Source organism: Schistocerca gregaria, chromosome 3 (genome assembly GCF_023897955.1).
Source record: "Schistocerca gregaria isolate iqSchGreg1 chromosome 3, iqSchGreg1.2, whole genome shotgun sequence".
Taxonomy (NCBI): Eukaryota; Metazoa; Arthropoda; class Insecta; order Orthoptera; family Acrididae; genus Schistocerca; species Schistocerca gregaria.
In genome coordinates, this window is record NC_064922.1 from 474,677,640 (window position 1) to 474,698,374 (window position 20,735).

General features: G+C 38.6%; 1 protein-coding gene across 4 annotated transcripts in view; it reads right to left on the bottom strand.

Annotated features, from left to right (window-relative positions):
- Window positions 1-18,109, bottom strand: part of LOC126354999 (mitochondrial ornithine transporter 1-like) — an 82,245-nt gene extending 64,136 nt beyond the window's left edge. For 2 of the 4 annotated variants that reach the window (XM_050005121.1, XM_050005122.1), the window contains exons 1-3: window positions 17,762-18,061; window positions 17,418-17,662; window positions 1,974-2,120 (exon numbers count right to left, since the gene is read on the bottom strand). In XM_050005121.1, the coding sequence (XP_049861078.1) occupies window positions 1,974-2,120; window positions 17,418-17,662; window positions 17,762-17,852 (483 nt within the window). In that variant the 5' untranslated portion in view covers window positions 17,853-18,061. Of the gene's footprint in view, window positions 1-1,973; window positions 2,121-17,417; window positions 17,663-17,761 lie in introns of all 4 variants that reach the window. The other 2 variants (XM_050005120.1, XM_050005123.1) reach the window with 2 other exon arrangements.
- Between the last annotated feature and the right edge of the window lie 2,626 nt (window positions 18,110-20,735).

Genomic DNA, 20,735 nt, shown 5'->3' on the forward strand with positions numbered 1-20,735 from the left:
ATTATTTGGGATAAATGAATCTTGTGTACTTTGACACGTTCCACATCATTACGAAAGAATCGTGTTCATGATCCATGGAACAAGTAATATAACTAACTAACTAACTAACCTTAGTGACCTTACAGCATGAACACAAGCACACTGAAAATTATTATTCTCACACATTTTTGAATGTAATGAGATACGGGGAAAATGGTTTTTGCACAAACAACCATCTCCTATGCACCACATAGTGTGTTTTGAGATGCAACAAAGACTTTCAATATCTCAAGTACACTGATATTTAATATATGTATTTGGATGTAAGGAAGTTGTTGGAAAGACTGGTGTCACAACTCCTCATAATCATGCAGATATTTTGTAGCAGCGTCTGGAAATGCTAATGTAAACAACATCAACTTCACAGATGGTTTGTCATTGCTGATAAAAGTGTAGCTACATCACTTTCAATCTGGAGAAATTAACAATCAAAACAATGGATGTCTCATATTTAAGTTCTCCAAAGAAGCTGAAAATCTTTCTTTTATATGGAAATAAAATAGTGGCAGATATTTGTGATTTAAATGGCGTGATATTCAGGGACTACACATGAGAAATAACATACTGTTCACAAGTGTATATTGTGCCTCATAGGTTATGCAAAAGAGTAACATCATTTGACAAAGAAAAATATTCCTTTTCACTTGATCAGTGCCACTGGTCACATCTCTGCTACTGCTTTAGGGGAAAATTGTTGAAATGTGCTACGAATTATATCTTGTTCACTGTGCCAAAAATTTGTCTCCTTGTGATTATTTTCTCTCCACAAACCTGGAGAAATAGCCCTTGGGTAAAAAGCTTCATGCTGAATGAAGAGATGATGATTGAAACAAACTAGCTTTATATAGATCTTAGCAAGAATACTTTTCCCAAAGATTTTGTAAGTCAGATAATGTTTCAAAAAGGTTGTATTGTTCCAACAGAAGACTGTTCTGAGAAATAAACTAGACTTTAATGAGCCAATCATAGGGGCATCTGTTTTGTCATTGCAAGTCACTTATTCTGTATTTTCAGTACATGTAGAAACTTGCCTAGAGTGTTTCAAATAGTGGATATTTTGTTGCAGTGAATCATACAACAATGACATATCCTCTGGACTGAAGTGAAAGGTGCCTTTCTAGTTTTCCAGGCAGACACCAACCTTCATCATAAAATTTCAGTCCATGGTAAAGGTATTATGATTACAGATAATGCAATTGACTTATTGTATGAACCTTCTTGACAGATTAAAAATGTGTGGCGTACATTTTTCTTTCACTGTCAGCCTTCTACCAACTATAGCTAGCACAGAATCATGTCTCAGCACCTCTCAACTCAAAGCTTTATTCTGGAGTAGGGAAGGAGTTATTTAAGATGGAACACGACGCATTCTCAGTTGGCTCAACCAGTATAGTCCCACCCACAAAATGCATCAGTTTTCCTTAATAACAGCAAGAATATTTATGGAAAATAGCTTGTGGAAGAAAAGTAGCATCTTAGGAATTGGGGATTTGTGGTAAGTCCTATGGGACCAAACTGCTGAGGTCATCAGTCCCTAAGCTTACACACTACTTAATCTAACTTAAACTAACTAAAGACAACACACACACACCCATGCCCGAGGGAGGACTCGAACCTCCAACGGGAGCAGCCGCGCAAACCGTGACAAGCTGCCCTAGACTGCACGACTACCCCGGGCGGCAACTGCATCTTAAACAAGCTTTGTACTGAAACCTTTTTACAGGTTGAAATTACATAATGCTCTTTAAGATAGTAACTGATTCACTGAGAACAACTTTGAAACAACATGTTAAAGCTTCACAGAAGCTGCTTGTTTTCCCACTGTGACTAAAACACTTTTAAGGTGCAGTTTTGACATGTTCAAAGAACTAAACATTCGGTACCACTATATTCACAAAAAGATAAATGCATTAATACAGAGCACACCTCCTTACAGTAGCTGTTTTAGACTGTGAACTTGTCTCTCGCAGAGCCTGCAATTTGCATTTCACCAACTCTGTTGGACAAAGCGTAAGGGATGAGAAAATCGCAGAAAGTGAACCAGCTGCTGCATTGGAGAATGTTCCCAGTTCCTCCACTCTCTGTAATAAAGAGAAAAATAGGCAAAACCTTACAGCGTAAAAAATACTCATTAATCCATAAACACCAAATGAAAACAGAATGCATAAATCACCAAATTCTAGTTAAGCCCCTAATGTATTTTTGAAAGCACACTCTGAATAGGCAAAAGTAGAATAATTCCAATGTTTTTCTCTTCCTAGCAATGTTTCAAGAACTACTGTCTACCTATACAAAGATGGTTCAAATGGAAACTTTGAAAGTGCAATAAAGTTCATAAAATTTTTACTATTGATTTGGCGATTGGAAGGATTTATACTTGTGTTTCCATAAATGACCAACTGATGATAGCCTCTAGTCGCATCATGGAAAAGGAAGCTGTGTCAGTGCAAAGCTGGCCATCCTATTTGAGCCACGCAAGAGTCTTTATTGATAACTGCCCCTATGGCTTTGGCCATAACTACAGCACAGGCATCCCATTAGGGGGGCAGCAACCTAGCACTCTGTAAGGATAAAGGCTCATGCATGAGCTATGGAAGAGACATGGGCTGAGCATCTGCTGCAGTACTGCGACTTGTGGGAGGCATTTTGCTGATGGCTCCATGTAATGGCCAAGAGACTGGCTTCAGGCTTCAGCAGTTGGGTGTGCCTGGACTACTGATTCAGACATGTTGGCCATTAACGGGGTGGCCACACTGTTGGAAGTGTCTGTCTGCTTCCTGGTAGGAAGTCCCGAGTCCCTGAATAAACAGCCTTGCCTGTTGGAACAATATGGAAACTACGGTGAATGTCTGCTTTACAGCCATCACATTCTGGGAAGAGGAATTTTGGAAAATCCCTCTGTTCTGCTGTAAGGTTCCACCATCCTGGTTATCAAGACACATCATGCTGTAATACTGTGTGGTCCCAATGTGTGGGTGCATTGTTTATCTCTATTCTCGTAATAAGCAAGTATGTTACAAATATGTCGTTACTTGTCAAATTTTTATGAAGTTCAGCCTCACATCTGGTGGAGGGTTGCCTTGTCAGTCTACACGCAGTTAAGTGGCAGGTGGTCATTGTCTGTATGTAATCTGTTTTACTTGTGTTCACATTGTGTATAAAACTGGGTGAAATCAGTGGCAGCACTGGATGAAGTGCTGCTAATGATTATTATTACTTGGCTTTCAACTTGTTCTGTGCCACTTTAGCACTTTATATCTTGATTCTTGTGGTCTCTCACGCTGTTGGTCACTTGATGACTGTGCTTTGATTTTAAATTCAGGTTTAATTCCATGCACTTATTCAAGTAGTATTTAAAAGCTTTAAGACTTTTGATGTGTTTCAGGCAGCCACTTACTGTCTATGGTCCTTGAATTGTAAGGCATTTAAAATCTTAAAAGATAGCCAAGTGGAGGATCTTTTGCTTGCTACAGGTTTCTTTTCAATAGTTGCTTTCTAAGTTTTGGTAACTCATTTAAAACAGTGTCGGTCATTTGAGGTGGATAGTTAAATTTTGATGTTCTTTGTTTTGATAATTTTATCTGACTGCTGTCACATCTAGCAGCTAAATGTTATTTTTTTTAATTATACTAATCTTGGTTGCCAACTGAAGTGAACTACTAATTGTAACTACTTTAAAATTATATTTAAACACACTGGCTGCCTTGAAGGCACTTCATTCTTTCGCCTCGTAAGGCATCTAATAGTTGCAACTGTTTCTCACATTTTATTACTTGTGACCTCATTATTCTGAGTGTTTACCAGAGCAGAAAAGTTAAGAGAGTGCAAACTGCTTTTCTAAAGTGTCAGCCTGGAAGATCAAGAGAGCTGAAACTTTGATTGCTTTTGATGTTATTATTAAATACACTAATTGAAAATGCATCAAATTATTTGACCTAGGACCTTACCACTTACCAACATACCTCACTACCACTTCACCACTGTCGACTTCCACTACATTTGACCAGTGATCTGTAATGCATTTCTTGAGTACTGAACCTGTTAAACATGTGCAAATGCATTGCAGGATGAAACCACAGTGTAGCAATTCATGCGTGCCCCTGCAGCAACTGCACGAGTGGTGCAGAAACTATAAACTGGTGTAACTTCCATGGAAGATACTCCATGCCTGAGCCAGGCATACCATGTAGTGAGGAATAAAACATTGCCACGGTGGAAAAGCTTATAAATTACTGCAAGCAATATAGCCACTACTTTGGATATTAGAGTTGGTTCAGCACACAATATTGTTCATGGTGTGCTGTGATTCAGTGAAGTATCTACTATATGGATGTCACATCAGTTGATTGCTGAACTGAGAGATCGTCACGATACCTATGAGGAACTTTTGTATTGCTTCCAGATCGAAGGTAATAGATTTCTGAACAGAATTGTTACAAGAAATGAAACTGGGTACACCATCACAAACCTGAAATGAAAAAATCATACAAGTAATGGCACCATAACTCTGCCAAAACAAAACAAAAAAATTCACAATGAACCACCAGCAGCAAAAGTCATGCTGACTCTCTTTTGGGATACAAAAGGAATGATTTTGGAGCATTACAATCTTTAACACCTAACTTACTCATCAGATCTCATCTTGAGTGATTTTCATGTGTTCTGAAGTCTCAAAGCAGTGCTAGGCAATAGGAGGCAAGCATTTCACAAGCGATGAACAGGCGACAGCCACAGTGGATTCAAAACCACAAGCATTTCTCTCACGAGTTATCCATGCACTTCAGTAGCAATGGAATGCTGCATTACATGACACGGGGATAACATATTGCATCATTTGCATAATAATAACTAATTAAGGTTTTTGTTCTTGTGATACTTCAGACATACAAAACAGACTTGTAGTTATTTGTTGCATCAGAATATTGTTTTTTTAAAATAAATCATTACTGTTCTATACCAAGTTTGCAATCTTCTTTGTTAATGATGTAGTAGCAAAAATAGTTCTAAAGCATCAAATAAAATACAAAGTAAGTGTTGTCAAAATATGAAACATGTGGAGTTGGATGACCTATCAGCATGTTTTTTACAGTAAAAATGTTCACATTAATTGCTATTCCTAGTTTAACAAGACGATCATCTTTGTATGAAAAAGAGCAAAAACATTGTTTTTGGACTAAGCACAGGCATTAATCAGACAAATGAAATGCCATGCACATATAGATATAAAACAGCTCCTCATCTGTAGGCAGCTAATGAGATCATATAACCCCCCCCCCCCCCCCCCCCAAATCCACCCAACCTCCCTCCCTCCCCCCCCCCCCCTCTCTCTCTCTCTCTCTCTCTCTCTCTCTCTCTCTCTCTCACACACACACACACACACACACACACACGCACGCACACACACACACACTGAACAGTTACGAAGAACTTGAATGTCAAACAATTAAACCCCCTTAGCAAATTGCACATATTATCTTTCATCTTCAATTTCCTGTGCCATTTTGACTCTGTATCCCAACACAGACATGCAACATTACAAGATAAATCACATTAGTGACTTTCAGCTAATTCTCATACAGAGAAAATGGCTGTCACTTCTCACAAAGCTACAGCAATGTGTGCAGACTCCCCTCGTTTGAAAGCTATATGAAGCAAGAATTCCCCACAGATTAACGGAACTGCCAAGAAACTGGGAAAAGATTATAAAATCTCTACATGAAACGAAACCAACAGACTTTCTATGTTGACTTCAGATTGTAGGCCATTTTACTTGAACATGGGGGTTAATAACAACACACAGAAACAGACATATCACAATTTGTTGCATGTGGATTCCTGTTGAGTTCACACTGAATACACAACAGGGAACACTTATCTTTTAATTACAGGGAAGACTTATGTCCTAATTACATAAATAGCAAGCATCTCATACAATCAGATGGAATACCAAGGCACTACAGTTTTTAAGAAAGAGCAAAATTCTTACTCCATTTATCTATACCAATTTTCGGTTTTTGAGTACATCATCATACATAATGATTGTCTGACAATGTCCTCAAACGATAAGAACTATTTAACAATATACATAAAATAGAAAGAAACTTCCACATGGGAAAAAATATATTAAAAACAAAGATTCCAAGACTTACCAAGCGGGAAAGCGCCGGCAGACAGGCACATGAACAAAACACACAAACACACACACAGAATTGCTAGCTTTCGCAACTGATGGTTGCTTCTTCAGGAAGGAGAGGGAAAGACGAAAGGATGTGGGTTTTAAGGGAGAGGGTAAGGAGTCATTCCAATCCCGGGAGCGGAAAGACTTCCCTTAGGGGAAAAAAAGGACAGATGTACACTCGCACACACACACACACACACACACATATCTATCCGCACATACACAGACACAAGTAGACATATTTAAAGGCCTTTAAATATGTCTGCTTGTGTCTGTGTATGTGCGGATAGATATGTGTGTGTGTGTGTGTGTGTGTGCGAGTGTACATCTGTCCTTTTTTTCCCCTAAGGGAAGTCTTTCCGCTCCCGGGATTGGAATGACTCCTTACCCTCTCCCTTAAAACCCACATCCTTTCGTCTTTCCCTCTCCTTCCTGAAGAAGCAACCATCGGTTGCGAAAGCTAGCAATTCTGTGTGTGTGTTTGTGTGTTTTGTTCATGTGCCTGTCTGCCGGCGCTTTCCCGCTTGGTAAGCCTTGGAATCTTTGTTTTTAATATAACAATATACATATGTACATAAGACCATCCATAGTTTAATTACCTTTTTAAATATCAAACTCTTCTTCCCAAGAGCAACTGAATACAGTAACTTCTGCTGGAGCGCCAATATACAAACTGTTAACGAACTTTTTTTATCAATGATGATGTGACACGCAAATCAAAATTTTCTATTAACTGAGTAAGATTGTGTTCTGTAGATACAGCTGTCGTGGAACTGCAAAGTAGCATTCCAAAGATAAATGTGAGACTGGGCCTTGTAGAACAGAGTTTTTACGGTCCATTAGTTTTTGCTGAAGTAACAATTACATCATCATCATACCTGGGCATATTTGAGCAACTCCGACAATCCCAATGGTACTTCAACAGAATGGGACACACCACAATGTTTGCACACTGTGAGTAATTACCTCAGCAAGACGTTCCCAGGATGCAGGATTGGACAAGGCACACCACAGTTCTCGGCAGCACCTTTGCCTTATCTAGCAACTTTTGACCTCTTCACACGGTGTCATTTCAACAGTCAGACATACTACATGAAGTTTGGGGTGTGCAACTCTGCATGGATGCATCTCGGAAGTGGTGCGTTCAGTAACATGTTCAGGTGTGCACCGAAGACAGAGGGCAACTCTGTTTGGCTGTGGTGGGCAGTCATGGAGAATGAAATGATTTCATTGAATTAAAGTGTCTTCTTCCATTTTATATTCCTCTTCTTTCACACTATAAACACTTCATTTAAATTAAAGTACTATTTCTTAGAAATGATTAATGACTTCTCAAGCACCTTGTATTGATTAGCTTTCCACCTGCCTGGCATATACTCAAGGAGATTACTTTCAAGTTTCCACAGGACAGTTTCCCACTACCCAAGACCACAAATTTCAAGCTCTGTTACATTCAGGGAGATGTTCTCCGAGCTGTAATGTATCACTCAAGCAAGTTCCAAGCATTCTGCACTTATAATTCCAGTAACAGATTTGTCTTGTCATTTATTGTTCGTCAATTGAGTTTTGTGATGAAAAACAGTCATTCATAAAAAGGAAATGATTTGCACTGGAATCAACACGACACAGGAAAAAGTTAGTGTATCCTTGCCAGTCCTTTTGAGCACCCATTCAGGTGGGTTGAAGTTGTGTGTGCCTACTAGTGCTCATTCTTGCCCACCAAGTCACCCATCACCATGACAGTGGAAAGTTCCAATGAAAAATACTGAGTTGCTTTCATATCATTTTCATTTTTCAAATGTGAACTTCTTAGTTATTATACTCATGTTGTTGTTGTTGCTGTGGTCTTCAGTCCTGAGACTGGTTTGATGCAGATCTCCATGCTACTCTATCCTGTGCAGGCTTCAACATCTCCCAGTACCTACTGCAACCTACATTCTTCTGAATCTGCTTAGTGTATTCATCTCTTGGTCTCCCTCTATGATTTTTACCCTCCACACTGCCATCCAATACTAAATTGGTGATCCCTTGATGCCTTAGAACATGTCCTACCAAGCGATCCCTTCTTCTAGTCAAGTGCCACAAATTTCTCTTCTCCCCCATTCTACTCAATACCTCCTCATTAGTTATATGATCTACCCATCTAATCTTCAGCATTTTTCTGTAGCACCACATTTTGAAAGCTTCTATTCTCTTCTTGTCCAAACTATTTATTGTCCATGTTTCACTTCCATACATGACCACACTCCATACAAATAATTTCAGAAACAACTTCATGACACTTAAATCTATACTCGATGTTAACAAATTTCTCTTCTTCAGAAACGCTTTCCTTGCCATTGCCAGTCTCCATTTTATATCCTCTCTACTTCGACTGCCATCAGTTATTTTGCTCCCCAAATAGCAAAACTCATTTACTACTTTAAGCGTCACATTTCCTAATCTAATACCCTCAGCATCACCCGGTTTAATTCAACTACATTCCATTATCCTTGTGTTGCCTTAGTTTATGTTCATCTTATATCCTCTTTTTGAGGCACTGTCCATTCTCTTCAGCTGTTCTTCAATGTCCATTGCTGTCTCTGACAGAATTACAATATCATCGGCGTACCTCAAAGTTTTTATTTCTTCTCCATGGATTTAAATACCTACTCCGAATTTTTCTTTTGTTTCCTTCACTGCTTGCTCAATATAGAGATTGAATAACAATGAACAACCACTGCTTCCCTTTCATGTCCCTCGACTCTTATAACTGCCATTTGGTTTCTATACAAATTGTAAATAGTCTTTCGCTCCCTGTATTTTACCCCTGCCACCTTCAGAATTTGAAAGAGAGATTCCAGTCAACATTGTCAAAAGCTTTCTCTAAGTCTACAAATGCTAGAAATGTAAGTTTGCCTTTCCTTCATCTAGCTTCTAAGGTAAGTCGTAGGGTCAGTATTGTCTCACGTGTTCCGATATTTCTAAGGAACCCAAACTGATCTTCCCCGAGGTCGGCTTCTACTAGTTCTTCCATTCGTCTGTAAAGAATTCACATTACTATTTTGCAGTCGTGACTTATTAAACTGATAGTTCAGTAATTTTCACATCTGTCAACACCTGCTTTCTTTGGGATTGAATTATTATATTCTTCTTGAAGTCTGAGGGTATTTCGCCTGTCTCATACATCTTGCCCACCAGATGCTACAGTTTTGTCAGGACTGGCTCTCCAAAGGCTGTCAGTAGTTCTAATGGAATGTTGTCTACTCCCAGGGCCTTGTTTCGACTCAGGTCTTTCAGTGCTCTGTCAAACTTTTCATGCAGTATCATATTTCCCTTTTCATCTTCATCTACATCCTCTTCCATTTCCATAATATTGTCCTCAAGTACATAGCCCTTGTACAGACCCTCTATATACTCCTTCCACCTTTCTGCTTTCCCTTCTTTGCTTAGAACTAGGTTTCCATCTGAGCTCTTGATATTCATACAAGTGGTTCTCTTTTCTCCAAAGGTCTCTTTAATTATCCTGTAGGCAGTATCTATCTTACCCCTAGTGAGATAAGCCTCTACATCCATACATTTGTCCTGTAGCCATCTCTGCTTAGCCATTTTGCACATCCTGTCGAACCCCTTTTTGAGACGTTTTTTATTCCTTTTTGCCTGCTTCATTTACTGCATTTTTATTTTTTCTCCTTTCATCAATTAAATTCAATATATCTTCTGTTACGCAAGGATTTCTACTAGCCCTCGTCTTTTTACCTGCTTGATCCTCTACTGCCTTCACTATTACATCCCTCAAAGCTACCCATTCTTCTTCTACTGTATTTCTTTCCTCCATTTGTGTCAATTGTTCCCTTATGCTCTCCCTGAAACTATGTACAACCTCTGGTTTAGTCAGTTTATCCAGGTCTCATCTCCTTAAATTTACACCTTTTTGTAGTTTCTTCAGTTTTAATCTACAGTTCATAACCAACAGATTGAGGTCAGAGTCCACATCTGCCCATGGAAATGTCTTACAATTTAAAACCTGGCTTCTAAATCTCTGTCTTACCATTATATAATCTATCTGAAACCTTTTAGTATCTCCAGGGTTTATCCATGTATACAACCTTCTTTTATGATTCTTGAACCAAGTGTTAGCTATGATTAAGTTGTGCTCTGTGCAAAATTCTACCAGGCGGCTTCCTCTTTCATTTCTTACCCCCAATCCATATTTACCTACTACATTTCCTTCTCTCTCTTTTCCTACCATCGAACTCCAGTCACCCATGACTATTAAATTTTCGTCTCCCTTCACTACCTGAATAATTTCTTTTATTTCATCATACATTTATTCAATTTCTTCATCATCTGCAGAGCTAGTTGGCATATAAACTTGTACTGCTGCGGTAGGCGTGGGCTTCGTATCTATCTTGTTCACAATAATGCATTCACTATGCTGTTTGTAGTAGCTTGCCTGCATTCCTATTTTCCTATTCTTTATTAAACCTACTCCTGCATTACCCCTATTTCATTTTGTGTTTATAATCCTGTAGTCACCTGACCAGAAGTCTTGTTCCTCCTGCCACCGAACTTCACTAATTCCCATGATATCTAACTTTAACCTATCCGTTCCCCTTTTTAAATTTTCTAACCTACTTGCCTGATTAAGGGATCTGACATTCCACGCTCCAATTCGTAGAACACCAGTTTTCTTTCTTCTGATAATGATGTCCTCCTGGGTAATCCCCACCTAGAGATCCGAATGGGGGACTATTTTACCTCCGGAATATTTTACCCAAGAGGACGCCATCATCATTTAACCATACAGTATAGCTGCATGCCCTCTGGGAAAGTTACGGCTGTAGTTTCCTCTTGCTTTCAGTCGTTTGCAGTACCAGCACAGCAAAGCCAGTTTTGGTTAGTGTTACAAGGTCAGCTCAGCCAATCATACAGACTGTTGCCCCTGCAGCTATTGAAAAGGCTGCTGCCCCCTTTCAGGAACCACACATTTGTCGGGCCTCTCAACAGAGGCCCCTCTGTTGTGGTTGCACTTACAGTACGGCTATCTGTATCGCTGAGGCACGCAAGCCTCCCCACCAATGGCAAGGTCCATGTTCAGGGGGAGGTGGGGGCGAGGGGGCATACTCATAAGTACATTTAAATCATAAGACAACATATCATTTTTGTGGAAACCCTATCTATAAAGTCCCTTATCCAAATTTCTGCAAGGATCACTGTTCCACACTATTAATGCGTCATACATTACCTCATGTAGATTGCAACTGTGGACAGTTCAGACTGATATCCTGTGTCATGTCCTGTGAAGAGCAATTCAGTCAAGTATCATGCCGCACATACTAGTGGTCTGTGAGCAAGAAATAATTGTCATCTCTTGTTGCTTCTCTTGATTGTCAGACACAGTAAAAACAATAATGTAGGAAAAGAGAGGTTGCTACTTACCATAAAGAAGACACATCGATTTGCAGAGAGGCAGAAATGAAAGACACTTACAATAAGCTTTCAGCCACAGCCTTAATCAGTAAGAAACAGACACACACCATTCACACACACAAGCAAGCACACCTCACGCACAAACAACTGCCAACTCCAGCCCAATATGGCAGACTTTTGTGGTCATGTGTGCATGAGGTGTGTTTGCATGTGTGTGTGTGAATAGTATGTGTCTCTCTTTTACTGATTAAGGCTGTCACTGAAAGATTTATGTAAATGTCTTTTAATGGTGCCTGTCTGCAACTTGACTTTCTACATTATCTTCGTTACGGTAAGTAGCAATGTGTGTTTTCCTAAATTGTTGATATTCCTACCTGGAGTTTCAAATGTTTGAAACATTGTAAAAATGCATCTTGAGACACCCTAATGGCTTTGTTATCTGGAAATGTTAAAGACCACTTTCTATCCTACCAATGTCTACTCATATCATTGTTATCCCCCCCTTCATGAACCATGGACCTTGCCGTTGGAGGGAACACTTGCATGCCTCAGCGATGCAGATAGCCTTACCAAAAGTGCAACCACAATGGAGGGGTATCTGTTGAGACGCCAAACAAATGTGTGGTTTCGGAAGAGGGGAAGCAGCCTTTTCAGCAGCTGCAGGGGCAACGGTCTGGATGATTGACTGATCTGGCATTGCAACTCATGGACTTCAAATGTGGTCAGGTGATTGGGTGTCACTTGTGTCATATGTCTGTACACAAGATTTCCACATTCCTAAACATCCCTAGGTCCACTGTTTCCAATGTGATAGTGAGGTGGAAACATGAAGGGACACATACAGCACAAACTGACATCGTCTATTAACTGACAGAGACTCCGCCGACAGTTGAAGAGGGTCATAATGTGTAATAGGCAGACATCTATCCAGACCATCACACAGGAATTCCAAACTCTATCAGGATCCACTACAAGTACTATGACAGTTAGGCGGGAGGTGAGAAAATCTGGATTTCATGGTCGAGCGGCTGCTCATAAGCCACATATCGCTCCAGTGACAAAACATTGTGTGGAGTGACGAATCACAGTACACAATGTGGCAATTTGATGGCAGGGTGTGGGTATGGCGAGTGCCCGGTGAACGTCATCTGCCAGTACGTGCAATGCCAACAGTAAAATTCGGAGGCGGTGGTGTTATGGTGTGGTCATATTTTTCATGTAGAGGACTTTCACCCCTTGTTATTTTGCATGGCACTATCACAGCACAGGCCCCCACTAATCTTTTAAGTACCTTCTTGCTTCCCACTGTTGAAGAGCAATTCGAGGATGACGATTGCATCTTTCAACACGATCAAGCACCTGTTCATAACGCATGGCCTGTGGTGGAATGGTTACACGACAATAACATCCTTGTAATGGACTGTCCTGCACAGAGTCCTGACCTGAATCCTATAGAACACTTTTGGGATGTTTTGGAACACCAACTTCATGCCAGGCCTCACTGGCCAACATCGATACCTCTCCTCAGTCAGCACTCCACGAAGAATGGGCTGTCATTCCTTAAGAAATCTTCCAGAACCTGATTGAACGTATGCCTGCGAGAATGGAAGCTGTCATCAAGGCTAAGGATGGGCCAAGACCATATTGAATTCCAGCATTACCAATTGAGGGTGCCACAAACTTGTAAGTCATTTTCAGCCAGGCGTCCGGATACTTTTGATCACATAGTGTTTATTACTCATCTTTCCCTTAGATTTTATCCATTTTTCTAGACATTTCAAATATGACAATTTCACTTTGTCAAATGCTTTTTCTGGGTCCGCAAATCCTATGGGCTAAAGTGCAATTCACTGACATTTTTCGTAAACTATTGGGCGATAACATACAGTAGCCAGTGACAATCACTGAATCTAAGAATTTCTTTGGCAGATGATATAAATTGATAACATTTGTTTTCAATATGGAGACCACCAGAGTAATTTTCACTGCTTGATTATTATGAATTTTATGGCTGCTTACTGGTTTTCATATTTCTTTGGTGATTGAAAAAACTACTTATGCTACTAGACAGACATCTAGCAAAGTCTGAGGCCTACATTAGGTTGGAATGCAACAGTCTTGTGGTGTTGGAGAAGCAAATGAATATGAATGGAAGAAAACTGAATGTGCTAACAGACTGACCTGTAGCATACTCCAAGGCCTAGGTTAGATTATAATGTGATAATTTGCTTGAGAGTTGATGAAGCTAATAAATCTCAAAACAAAAGTACAACTGCCATAACAGACAGACATGTAGCATAGCCAAAGATACACATTTGGCACTGCAATAATCTACTTTCATTTTTATTTCTCATTCTGCCAAAAATTCCAACAATACTATTAAATTCACAAATGCAAGCTAACTTTATTTAAGAACCACTGGAAATTACAAATAAGAAGCTCATTTTCTACCTCCATCTGATTTGTGATTTGTTGTGTCTACTTCCTGTGACTGATTGTAACCATTACCAACAGCAGTAGCCCCCGGAAAAGCAATATCATCAGTGCACTTTTACCAATCCTATGAATTGTGTTGATCCTCAAGTACAAGATGCCTTTACTTACATTTCATACAGCCAATCTGATCATTATTTAACATATCTTAAATTTTATTTTCCCTTCATTTGCATATCATTCTTTTCATCACCTTTGATGCATCACCTCTGAAACTGAGTGTGCAATAATTATTGTGTACATTACCTTAGTATTCTAGCAATGAATAGCAACATGGTACCTGCTTTCCACCAACTACTTTTCTTCTTATGATCCAATTTAGGTCAGGCAGTATGGATACTTCTTGAAACTTTATAGCTGTTACTGTTTCCAGTAATATGTCAGCAATAGTGCAGTTCAATAATATGTTTCTTCTACCATTTACGCACAATGTGTCAGATTAATTTATATTCAGTGTAACTGAATTGCATCTTTTTCCTTTTACTTACACACAAAATGTGTATTTCATTATGTTGTGCGTCTGCTACCAGCCCTTCACCAAGAAACCACACTTAACAGGTGTTCCTGCATGTCACTAGTATTTTCTGCATATGGACTTTTTTTTATGTACAACAGCATTCTCTGTGAACAGCCTCAAAGATCTTCTGATGTTACACATCAGATCTTATAAATATATTTTGAATACTAATTACCCCGTAATACTCCCTTAGGATACTTCCTAAACTACTAGCTCTGCTATATTTGATACTGGCACATTAAGAATGAAATATTGAGTTCTATCCATTAACAAATCCTGAACGCAGTTGAAAATCAGCTGGACCAGTATTCCACAAGATTTTATTCTGTTTACAACCCAATAGCGCAGATCTGCAAAAATGTCTTGGTCATTGCATTCTACAGGAAGAGTTATGTATTCAACCCCTTGTGTATTATGTAGTTGACGTTTGGCATACCTTACATAACACACATCAAAATACTCATTAAATGATTTTTTAATGGGTAACACAGCCTTTCTGGATTTAGCTCATTGTTTTAGTCATTTATAATGCAAGTTACATTACATATGGAGTGAACACAGTCTTCAAGCTACACTTCCAAATCAGTCTGTTACAAACCAAGTTTATTTCATAATCACATTAACTGCCTTCATCAACCCAAAATGAAATTTTGTCTTTCAATGTAATTACCTCAAGGAATACTACAGATCAGTCTGTCCCACAACCAGTATTTCTACTGCCACCATTTCTCAAAATTTAAGTGAAAGTAAATACATATCAAAAATATCGATAATAACTATAAGAAACAGCAAAATAATAAAAAAGAACATTAAACTTGAGTAAGCAAGGGCACACAGTAACTTCAAATGATTTGCAAGTTGTGAGACAAACAGAACAGCGTAATGGTGAAAAATTATTATTCTGCCTGAGTTTTATGCATTTTGATAAAGCTTTCAAATGTTTCAATAAAACCAGTCCTAGCACCCATTTCTTGGCAGGGAGGATGCAGCATGTTATCTTGGTTGGAGTGACATCAATATGCGTATAACTTACTTCTGGAATATGCCAGGCAAGTGTCGTGGGACACACGCTGTTCATGTCATATTATTAACCTAGCTGACAATATCAATAGAAATCTGAGACTTTTTTTGCAGATGATGCAATTACCTGTAGTGAAGTACTGTCCAAAAAAATGCACAAGTATTCAGTCTGGTCTTGGCACTTTTTCAAATAGATGCAAAAACTGTCAACTCACATCAAATGTTCAAAGATGTAAAATCATGCACTTGAAAATATGAGGAAAAAAAAAGTATTTATGATGACCGTAACAAACAGCCACAAACGGAATTAAATCAGTTTGTACAAATAGCTGTTTAACAATTTGTAGAAAAATGAAATGGAATTATCAGACTGGCTGTTATAGGTAAACTCGGGTGGCAAATTTCAATTCATTGGTAGAATACTGGAAAAATGCATTCCATCTACAATGGAGATTACTTGCCGTGCAGCCCACCCTACAGTGCTGCTAAATTATGTGGGATCCACACAAATTATTACTGTCAGGTATACCGAGTGTATACAAAGGCAGCTCATATGCATCATCTTTTGCTCAATTGAAAAGCAGCACAGAAAAACAGAAAAACCTGAACTGTAAAAAACACTGGGAGACAGACATCAACTATTCTGAAAAAGCCAACTTAGAAATGCATGCTTTCATGGCCAGCATTTGATTTTTGTTTTATGGGCTTTATGTCATGATCCAAGGAATATTTCTCTACCTAATGCTTCATCTGTCAGCCAGTGCTGGAGACATCATCAGAGGCTACAATGACTCAGAAAGCAGTTTCAAACTAAAAAAGCTCAGCAAGGTGGAATGGTTACCCATACAAAAAAATGTGGCTTGCTGATCTTTTATGTTTAAAACTGATTTCCGAGTCTTCATGGCCTTTGATTATGTCTCCAGTACTAGGAGACAATATGGCAAATATGCTCTAGACTATGGCCTAATGGGCATAAAATAAAAATCATCAAGGATCCTACTAAGTTTTAAGAACCACCATTAAGAGAGGAATAGAAACTTACTACAACCACCATCACTGAGGCATTATCATTTTGATGTTAACACTGTGCTGTTTACCTCCAGTGCAGATGAAATTCACACAAAGTGAAATTTTAAGTCAGCAAATTTTAAAGTACGCTCAAAAATAAACTATAATAAGACAAGCTTCCAAAGCGAGCAAAATGAAAATTTTAAATTTGTGTTAGTGTACATGTTTTGACTTATACCAATTAAACATGGGTTTCTTTATTACGACAGCTATTCGACGTGAGAAAATGCAGATCAACCAGGAAACACACTTAAGAGGGCGATGCAATTATAACATACAAAAATGAAATGGGTTTGGCCACAAGAAGTACCCAGAGAAATAGGTAGTAGATTAATGAAGTGTGTTGTCTCTTAGATTGCAAGGAGAGCCAGAGGCAGTGATCTACTCAAGGGTGGATATATGAAATTATAAAATGTGAAGCAGCATGTGTGTATATGCACTTTGTTGAAGACTGTAGTGTATGTGACTGGAAAGCTTTTTTCCTTTTCCATTGTAGAGTGAAGACAACACAAGGAATTTCCACATAAAGAATATCTACTTCAAGTTAAAAGAACACGAAACTGGAAACATTGGTCAACTGCACTGAACACTTCATTCATTCAATTTTATCTTTTAACGCCGCTTTTTATTCTGTGAATTATAATAGGACAACAAGCTTTTATGTGAGTACTAAAACTGTTATTAACTGACCTGTATGCCCGTCAGCTTCATAATCAGTTTTTGGCACGAACCATAAGCAACAAAGAGAACTGATTTCTCAGCAACATTTGCAATTATTGCGGGCACTGCACCGGCATACAAGCCACGGCGTAAACCTTCTTTCATCCATGTCTGTCGCAAACAGTCCATCATACCGCGGTACAGATTTGGAAATGTCTGCATTTTAACTTTGACAGTATCCAGCGGCTGACCAGCATAAACCATACTGATTCCACCTATTGGTAAACAATGTTTTTTTCCGCTATTAGAACCAAAATTCACCAAGTAAAAGTATGAAACAGACTGTAAGGAGATTCTTTTTTTTTTTTAATTACCCAGTGAACCAGCTATAAAATCCACAGCAGCGTGCCTGACGTTACCCCTGCCCTTAGCACGAATTATTCTATCCGCCGGCAGCGACTCCATCCTTCCTACTACGCGCCACTTGACTACTGATTGTTTCAATTAGCGATTTATTGAGGATTGCGTAATGCCTTCCCCCCTCCTGTCAACCCATAATAACAAGTGCCTGGCAGTAAGAATGCAATATAAGGAATTATAGGCATAATTTTTCTTTCATTATTGACAGTGGGGCTGCACATATGCTTCATGTTTATCATGCTTCCAAATTCGCATTCAACAACATGAACACGTGCAGTCAACGATAAGTAGTACGTGTATGTAGCAGAAGCAACAGGTGACCAGAGATTACAGATACATACCTTGAAGCGAGAATAAAGTCTCTGGGGACACTGTAGTGCAGACGATTCGAACGAGAGTGGAAGTATCCAGTTTAGATCGGAATAATCCACATACACCGTACTGTGAACCGCCGCTCGTGTCGTATTTTGATACAGCTGTTACAATAAATGTGAAATTATGGAATAATTTCAATATTAAATGAAGCTGTTCTTCATCTGAATGTTGCTCTCAGTATGGAGGTTGTGTAGGACCCAGAAAAAATTATCGTGTTTGAGATCAGATCATGTTTTCCTCCGAACTGCGAAATGATTTATCCAGCAACTGCAGGGGAAGCTTCAGTTGAGCATGTATTCAAACGATAGCGCACTTTAGCAATTTTCACATTCGTTAAGTATTACCACAGGTATAAAAAGAGATGAACGACCAAAAATATCCAAGAAACAAATCCCACATCTTGCATTTGACGTGTCATAGAAATCTGTACTGTTTTGCTATCTTTTATCGTACAAAATGTTCAACTGCAATACAGACAACGATTTTTGAAACATGTTATGGCAAATAAAGCTACATTCAAATTAATAACAGTCTGTAATAACACGTTAAATAAATCTATTCAAAAAATCGTTCCAGAAAATAAAAACGAATAATGAACGAAGGTAAAACTGTCCAGCGTTTCAACTCCGATTATTTACGTGCGTTACATGCATTTATTTACCTCAAGAGTAGGCCTGCAGTGTTCATACTTCTGGTTCCAGAATTTGTGTTGTGGTTCAATTTCTAGTAAACTCTTATCCTATTCATTCCCTGTGAAGTGCAATTTTTAACTTCTAACAAACATTTTATCTGTAATTTTCTTCTTGTCATTCCTCTATAGAACACCATTTTACTATTCAATTTACATTTCTCGATGCTATCCAATATAATTTTATGGGTGGCATAGTTTACTTAGTTACTGCATTGGTACATAATAACTTTATTTTTCAGTTGCTCTAAATAAATCATACACGAAGAAATCAATTCTGATGTAATAAAGTTACTCTTGTCATGACTCCTGAAGGAGGTTACCAAATTCAGTATTCACAACTTCATAGCACTATGCACTTCAAAGTATCTCATCAACTAAGATGAGAAGAAAATTATTGCTCTCATTCATTTCTATTGAATGCAGTCTATTATTTGTTTATACAATAATAGTAACCACCTTATAGAAGGTGGACTTAAGTTTATTGTTAATATTTTCTAATTAGTGCCATATTTTACATTTTCCCGCCTTTGATACCATCCTTCACTCTCATTTTATTATTTGCCTTTCTTCTCTGGATGTATCATGAGTGATTGACTGTTATACTTCTATAAATTTATGAACAGTTTCAGTTTAGATTAATTAGTCCTGGCAGGTTTCAAATTGAATTTCATAGAACTAGTAAAAATTCGCTGATGCAATACTTTCTGGGCATTTAAGAAAATCATAGTCTTCTGTCAGATTTGCTTTAGTTATAGCCTCTTCCCCCACATCATATGATCAATGTAATTTCGGATACTGTGAATACTTGTCCCAGTCAGAACAGTTCACAAACTGATTTGGAGACTACAGACTGTTAACAAAGGTATGATTGTATAGAATAGGTTCCCACATGTATGGGTACCTTGATCACTTTTTAGTAATAGAACGCAGTACAATGTCATTAAAAGTGATTGTTCATCAGAGGCAAAGGTGTCTTTAGGAGTGTCCCAAGGAAGTGTGATAGAACCACTTTTTTTCTCTATATACATAAATAACCTGACAGACAGGTTGAGTAGCTTTCTGTGGTTGCTCTGATGATGCTGTTGTGTACGGGAAGGTATCATCGCTGAGTGACTGTTGGAGGCTACAAGATGACCTAGACAAAACCTCTAGTTGGTCTGAAGAGTGGTAGCTTACTCTAAATGCAGAAGTATGTAAGTTAATGCAGATGAGTAGGAAAAAATAATCCTGTGATGTTCAAATACAGCATTATTAGTATGCTGCTTGACACAATCATGTCACTTAAGAATCTAGGCATAATGTTGCAAAGCGATATGAAATGGAATGAACATGTACTGATGATAGGCAAATGCTTGAGTTCTGTTTATTGGGAGAACATTAGGAAAGCTCGTCTATAAAAGAGACTGCATATAAAACACTAGTGTGACCCATTATTGAGTTCTACTCGAGTGTTTGGGATCCCTAACAGGTAATATTAAAGGAAGACAGCAAAGGAATTGAAAGACATTCTGCTAGATTTGTTACTAGTAGTTCAATCAGCATGCAAGTATAACAGGTATGCTTCATGAATTCAAATGGGAATCCCTGGAGGGAGGACAGCATTCTTTCAGTGAGGCACTATTGAGAAAATTTAGAGATACAGCATTGGAGGCCAAGTGCAGATCGATTCCACTACCATCAATGTACATTTCATGCAAGGTCCATGGTGGTAAGGTCAGAGAAATTAGGAATCATACAGAGACATATAGATAGTCGTTTTTCCCTTGCTCCACATGTGAGTGGAACAGAAAAGGAAATCGCTAGCAATAGTAGTGGTACAAGCTATTCTCCGCCATGTACCGTACAGTGGCTTACGGAATATG